The 7,701-nt window shown below is 42.5% G+C and overlaps 1 protein-coding gene across 1 annotated transcript; it reads right to left on the reverse strand.

Moving 5' to 3' along the window:
• Positions 1-1,039: 1,039 nt before the first annotated feature.
• LOC134379089 (syncytin-1-like) lies at positions 1,040-3,838 on the reverse strand. The gene is made up of 2 exons (XM_063098332.1): positions 3,668-3,838; positions 1,040-2,191 (listed from the first exon to the last, which is right to left on the reverse strand). The coding sequence occupies exons 1-2, from the start codon at positions 3,836-3,838 to the stop codon at positions 1,040-1,042; spliced, it is 1,323 nt and encodes a 440-aa protein (XP_062954402.1).
• Between the last annotated feature and the right edge of the window lie 3,863 nt (positions 3,839-7,701).

Genomic DNA, 7,701 nt, shown 5'->3' on the forward strand with positions numbered 1-7,701 from the left:
TGGTCTGTTCAGATTCTCTACATCTTCTTAGCTCAGTTTTGGGAGCTTGTGTGTGTCCAGAAATTTATCCATTTCCTCCAGATTTTCAAATTTGTTGGCGTATAGTTGTTTATAGTAGGCTAGAATGATTCCTTCTATTTCAGATGTATCAGTTATAATATCACCTTTTTCATTTCTAATTTTTGTTATTTGAATCTTCTCTCTTCTTTTTTTAGTTAGCCATGCTAATGGTTTGTCAAAATCTCATCTTGAAAACTACAGGTGGGAATGGTTCAGTTTAACCAATCTTCCCAGGTGATAGAGACCTCTCTATTATTATGCCTCCCTAAATAGTATAGATTTTTTTTTGTGGATATATTTGTTTGTCACAACACAAAGAAAAAGTCCCTGAATACTGGAAAACTTTTCTAACTCTCCTCCCCCAAAGACAGTATTTGTCCCGACGACCCGTGGGATATTCAACGCAGACCCTGGAGGGGGGAGTGGGAGTTGTTGGGAACAAGAGACTCAAGAAATGGAGACAAGACAGTATTCTGATCAAGTCTCGTTTATTAGCCAGAAGGGCACAGCTTATATAGCCAGCAGGAGGGAATCAGCAGATAAGGAAGTATGCAGATGTTTTCCGGCAAAAACCACAAGCAAGTCCTTCTGGGAAATGGAACATTTTTCAGCTATCTAAAGCAATGCAGCAGCGTTATCTACACCTAGGGCTGTGCAAGCAGTAGGAAGGAGAAAAGGGCGGAAAGGTCACAGTATTTATATCTTTAGTGCCAGAGGGCTATTGGCAGGGCTTCATGACCCTGGGCAGGCTGTGACCAGGCTCTTTGGCCCTGGACAGGCCCCCCTTTTTTATTTTTTCAAGCCAAGAGAACCTCTTGGGAACTGTGCCTGTCTTAGGTTGGGGTAACCCATCCGGAGCATGGTACCAGTCATAGAAATGGGTTGCCATTAATGGCAGCCTTTTTTTTAGGGTGGTGCGGGGGACTTACCCTCTTACCCATCTTTAGCTATCTAGTTCAGCTCACAGAGGCAGTATTTGTTAAGGTGGATGTAGTGGTATATAGGCCCCACTTTGTTCTTGCATCTCAAGGCATTGATAATGGACCTGTATAGGCCTTGCCTGAATAGCCTCAATTTGTTGTTTAACAAAGGCTGTGACTTTATTAAGTAAAAAGGGCCCCAAAGAAAGCAAAAGAAGCAAGCCCACAAGCGGCCCTAAAAAGGGTAAGAAATAAGGCAGGAATCCATTAAGTCCAGTCCAAAGGGGGTTTTCTGCCAGTTGTTTTCTTCTCTTTTCCAGGTCTTCTTGCAGCTGTTTGATTCGGTTTCTGACTATACCGGACTTGTTGGTGTAGAAGCAGCATTTTTCCTGTATGGCTAAACAGATACCTCCCTGTTCTGCAGTTAGTAAATCTAAGCCTCTTCTGTTTTGTAATGTTACTTCTGCCAAGGAGTCTAATTGATCTTGAAGATCATGTATAGTTTGGGAAATAGTTTGCATATCTGAGATTAATTGGGTAGACAATTTGATGTATTGAGATATAGAATGGCTAAGGCCAGCAGTTCCAGTTGCAACTGCGGCAGAAATCCCCAGTCCAGCAAGTAAGGGAATTAACTGTACGGCTCTCTTGGCCCTCCCAGCTATGTGATCAATGGAAGGGACAGGGACAGGCTCGTCTCCAGGTATAATATCTACATCGGGTAGGAGAGAAGCTAAAACACATAATCCCATCCAATTAGTGGGTAATTGGGTATAAGCCTCATTGTTCCCACAAACAAAGACCAAGCCATTCTGAGCACACAGGGGAGTAGAGATGTTAACAATTGTCAAACACTGAGCGAATGTGGCAAAGCCAACATTAATTTCATAACTATTGTTAACTGAGGGAGTGTGGTAGCAAGAGGAATTAGTAAACTGTAAAGGCTGTACCTGTAAAGGAAGGGTTAAGGAGCACTGTCCCTCAGAGGAGTAATTGGAGAGCGAAGTGGGGAAGGCAAGGGGGAGAGGCTGTCCTACTCTTAAGCAAAGCCAGCAGTTCTGAGCAAGTTTAAAATTGGAGGCATTAAGCAAGCTATGGGTGGTTTGAAGGATGTTGGAGGTCTGGGGGTCGAGTTTAAACTCGTCCCTGGCCTTAGGCAAGGCTATAGGGTGATACTGTAATGGGGGGAACAAAGTTGACTGCCCCACAAACTTGTTTTGGGGCCGGGGGCTGGCCCCTCTTCCCGTTTCCCTGAAGGGGTGGCAAGGAATTTCCCTGAACACAGTGTTATATCTGCACTCGTTGGCCCAATGCTTTCCTCGTTTACACCGTGGGCAAAGTCCCGGGGCTTTAGTTGATTCTTTATTATGACTATTTTGATAATTTTTTGCAAAATGTCCAGATTTGCCACATTTGAAACACCCCCTAGTATTTTTATTTTGGTTAGCCAGAAAGCCTTTTACAGACTGACTGCTAAAAGCAGCTGCCATAGCCAAACCTTTTTGATAAGAGGGTCCAATGTCTGAACAAAGGCGAGTATACCCTTGAAGGTCAGTTTTATTTTTACAAGGCCTAATGGCTGCCTGGAAGGCAGGGTTGGCATTTTCAAAAGCCAGCTGTTTTACATAGTCAAGATTATCATCACCATTACCCAGTATTCTTTCTGTTGTTGTCATTAATCTGTTTACAAAGTCTGAAAAAGGCTCGTGAGGCCCTTGTTTTACCCCAGTGAGTGAAGCACCTGAGTCCCCTTTAGCAGGGAGCCTTTTCTAGGCCTTTAAGGCAGCCGTTTGGATTTGGGCAAAAAGACGGGGTCATGTTGTTTTCGCTCCTCTATGATAGAGTAATCACTGGAACCGGTTAACATGTCAAGTCCCCATGTCTTTATCAGCTGGAGGTTTTTTCTAGCAGTGTCCTTGCAGTTTTCATGATACTCTGACTTCCAGAGTAAATAATCGCCCCCCGTGAGTGTGGCTCTGACGAGGGTGTTCCAATCAATAGGAGTGAGCCAGCTCTCGGCTACAGATTCCAATATACCAAGTGTATATGGTGCCGTGGGGCCATACTGGGAGATAGCGGCCTTTAACTGTTTCATAATATTATACCCAAACCTAGAATAGGTAGTAGCCTGTCCCAGGTCATTTACGGTTTCAGACACTGGGCAGGCCTCAAACTGGCCAGTCCTGCCCACGTCTAAGTGAAGGGGGAACTCTGTTACTGAGGTCCCCCATTTACGGTCTGAGGGAGGGCGATTGCCAGCTGCCCCTTCGGCTTGTCTTAACCTTAACTGTTGTAATTTGGTGGTCAAACACTGGAATTTTTCCTCTAACTTTATTTGCTCTTCTAGCTGTTTTATTTTCTTTTCAAGCTCTTCTTTGGAATCTAGTGCAGCCATTACCGCCGGAGCAGAGGCCAAATTGTAAGGGGGGGGGGCGCGATAAGGACAGGCCCCCTTCATGCTCATTGTATTCAGCAGTCTCCCTTTCCAACTTGCCCCAATCAACCTCTGAGGGGTCAGGATTGTCTACATGTTCTCTACCCTGGAGTTTTAATGAGGGATATTTTTTAGACTTTTTAGATTTAACAACAGGAGCCTTGGCCCCTTCACCTTCATCTTCTAATGAAATGAGGTCTATATCCTCGCCAGGCAGCGGGGAGGAATTTCTGAGGTCAGTTTTGGAACTGACTTTTAATATTTTCTCTGTCTGAGCCACAGTTTCTGAAACTTCTGGGGATTTTTCCCTATCCTGAATCATGTCCTTGATTAAATTCCAATAGGAGAAGGCAGTAACGGGGACCTTTTCCGGCCCAAAAGTCTCATAGAAATCTTGTAAAGCGTCTCCAACTTGAGACCACATTTTATAATTAATAGTCCCTTCTTCTGGGAACCAAGGACAAAGATTCTGCATGAAATCAAAAAATCTTAATAGATCAGTTGTTTTAACCTTTACTCCTCACGTCTTTAAAGCCTTTTGTAACTGTCTTATGTAGACGTCATGACAACTTAATTCTTGTCCCATTATTGGGCGCGCTTACTCACCTTATCCTGACGTGGCAGGTTCCCGCAGCAGATGAAGGTTTTACTCTTTCGTTTTCAGTGGTCGACCCTCCGATGTGCTGTCTTCCTCACAGTATCCCCCATACCCAGTGCCCCACGTTGGGCGCCAGAAATGTCCCGACCTGCGGGATATTCAATGCAGACCCTGGAGAGGGGAGTGGGAATTGGTGGGAACAAGAGACATGAGAAATGGAGACAAGACAGTATTCTGATCAAGTCTCGTTTATTAGCCAGAAGGTCACAGCTTATATAGCCAGCAGGAGGGAATCAGCAGATAAGGAAGAATGCAAGATGTTTTCCGGGAAAAATCACAGGGCAAGTCATTCCGGGAAATGGAACATTTCTCAGCTATCTAAAGCAATGCAGCAGCGTTATCTACACCTAGGGCTGTGCAAGCAGTAGGAAGGAGAAAAGGGTGGAAAGGTCACAATATTTATATCTTTAGTGCCAGAGGGCTATTGGCAGGGCTTCATGACCCTGGGTAGGCTATGACCGGGCTCTTTGGCCCCGGACAGGTGTTGGATTGTTAGCTTTAGATTTGCACTAGGAGGACTTTAGGCCAGAAGTTAGTAGAACTTAGCAGGACACATAATCCACTCATCTCTCTTACATATTTAAATATGTTGCATTCTTTTTTTTTCCTAATGAGTAAGACTACTATGTTGCAGCAGCCCCCTTCCAGCTGGAGTTGGCATAATTGGAAGAATGTTCTGGAACCAGGTTTGAATATTTCTCCGTCTCTGACAACTCTTCATAGGGAACTCTAATGATGACCTCTGAAATATGACTTCCACTTCATGTTGGAGTGCTATTGATTTTCTCTGGCTTTGTGGGTGGCTGGATTAGACAATACCAAATTCATGAAGGGCTCTCAATTTTCATGGATTCTGGTGCCCCATGGTCAGGCATTCAGTATCGATAGGATTCAGTAGAAATTGTAGGACTATTTTTCAAAAGAACAGTTAAAAAAAAATAGTTACTTGCTGAACAGGGCCTCTCCTGTGATTCTTTTCCCAGGGTCCAGCACAGGATTTATACAGCATGTTTACCTGCCATAGACACTATAACCACCATTGCACCTATTAGGTCTCGGAAGCCAAATGACAGAAAGACTTCTACAGAAGGCTGGAACCAGCTAGAAAATAATCTTTTGCTCTCTGAATCTGGGAAATCTTATGTTTTACTTAGTAATATCCAAATATGTTATATGCTGCCTTTAAAATCTAAAAAGTCCTACCAAATGCTCTATCCTAGTGGTGGAGGTATGAGTTTGGCTTCTTTTATTTCTCTTTGGAGAAGATGTATCGATATGCTTCATAGGACTTCACCTCCAGAAATGTCAGTGAACTTACAGATTCTTGGATTTTGTGGAATTTTTGTCTCTGTCTGCAAGCTCATTTTCCCAGGGCATCTAGAGTACCTTCTCCTTCCTATTCATCAGTCCTGCCAGGAAAATGTCACCAACGTAGTGGAACTGGATATTGATGTCCTCTGGGATGGTGTTAGGACCAAAGGGCCTGAGAATGAATTATGGCATAGAGATGGAGCACGTATAGTGACATACCAAGTAAATGCAAACTGACTCTGGTATTTTTTGTTTATTGCAAAAAAAAAAAAAGGAAGGATATGCCAGATTAACAGTTATATAACTTGTTCCAGGGGCTGTATAGGCTTGTTTTTAGTAAAGGCACCATCTCTGAGAAAGTAGCTGAAATTAGAGCAGTTAATATTAAATACCCCCCAAAATTTGTTGTTCTCTAAAGGCCATTTGTCATTTGCATCAAACGTATGAGTTAAATGGGGATGTGATTATGGTCATCACACCTAGATCTTTCAAGTCTTTGATAATGGCTCTATGCTTATGATTCCCTCAGTGACATGCTATTGTTTTTGGTTCAGTACTTTAGTAGAACATGAGGAAGGAGCAGCACACAGCAGTTCTCAATCTATAGGTCAAGGAACCACTGTGGGGATCACTTCCAATTATACTCTGAGGAAATGGGGAAGTAACACAGTTTGGACTCACAGACCTAATGGACATATCATGATGTGAACTCGGGCTGAAATTCTATATATCTATTTAAATAATCTTCTATTTATTTATAAAATTCTATTTATCTATTGAGGACCTGATTCCCATGGTCCTTCTTGAATAGAAGAACTCTGAAGCATTTCAGGTCTGCAGGGATTAGAATTAACTTAGAACCAGTGTCTGAGAATTTATCAGACATATGGATATTTAACTTCCTCCAGTACTCATTTATCCTGGCAAATGTCTGCAGGTCTCTTTGGAGAAGGCTAAGATGAAGATTTACAATATGTACCTGTGATGCTGTCATAGGGTTTTTCATCAAGTTATCCATGCTTCCCTGTAATCAAGGGGCTCTGGAAACTGACTCAGGTCTAGGAAATGGATTAGGAGCCATGACTTTATTGTGGTGACTCAAATCTAGCCTCAGTCACCAGATCGATTTTTTTGTTGTAATGATCAAGTCGGATATTAGATACCCATTAATTTTGCTCCTAATACTTCATGATTAATATGCAAATACCAAAGATTTCTATATGTCAATTTGTTCTTACTGCACTTGGGCCCTGCTGCTTATCACACTAACCACACGCACCTTGTCTCAGGATCCTTTTTGGTCTCTGCCACCTCAGAGTCCCATTATATCTGTTGACATTGAGAATTCCACTTCAGAAACAGCATGCTTCATTCTTCTCCTTGGACTACCAAGGACAGGCACTAGTGCACTTTTCAGGGATACTGGTGCTTTTCACAGCCACATATATCAGAAATTCTTTCAATCTTTGACTATGCCTGGAGCTAAGAATTTAAAATCTTCAACTCATTACTGAATTTTAAAAAATCCTGAGCATTTGCAAGCAACTAGCCTGATTTTTAGTTTCAGTGTTTTTTTGTTTTGTTTTGTGCCCCTCTTCATGATTTTTCAGAGAAGCCATTTGGTCTCTCAAATGCTTGCCTTCTATAGTTGCTTTATCCCAGGTTACCAAATTGCTATTTTAAGTAATATTTGCCACTGCATCCCAGAATAACAGTGACACTGCTGCCGTCCACCTGGCTAGGTGCAACTTCTGTGTCATCCCTGCACGTAATTCAGTTCTGAATTAAGGTCTTGCACAGCTACATCTGATGATGGGATTTAAATCACCTGCCATCACTTAAGCAGCAGGGAAGATGAAAAAAATAGTCTTTGGATTTTTATGTTTGGGAGGAAGGATACATATTTCCAAATACGGGGAGGTGTTCAGAAAATTTGGGGCACGTGTGAATGACAGATACTCACTACTTATTATCTCCCTCGTTCTCCTTTATCCTTTGACTATCTTATTCATTGAACTGACTCCACCCATGTTTAACCTTAAGCTTTTCCATTTTTTTCTTTCCTGATTTCCCTTTAATTGGTCCGATTACTCATTCTTTCGTACTTTTCTTTTGCTTCAGAATAGTCTGAGTGCCCTTCACCAGCCACCATTTAACAACTTCTCTTCAAGCTAGAGATAAGAGCGCCAGCAGAGTTGAGGCCTGGCCTCTTCTATTATTGAGGACTCTGGACTGCTCTTTCCTGGTCAAAGAAAGATTGGATTCCATTGAAAAGACAGGTATAAAGTCCTAAATCCAAGGCCTAGGGAATGGGTAGA

The sequence above is a fragment of the Cynocephalus volans genome, chromosome 5, assembly GCF_027409185.1.
Source record: "Cynocephalus volans isolate mCynVol1 chromosome 5, mCynVol1.pri, whole genome shotgun sequence".
In the NCBI taxonomy this organism is placed as follows: Eukaryota; Metazoa; Chordata; class Mammalia; order Dermoptera; family Cynocephalidae; genus Cynocephalus; species Cynocephalus volans.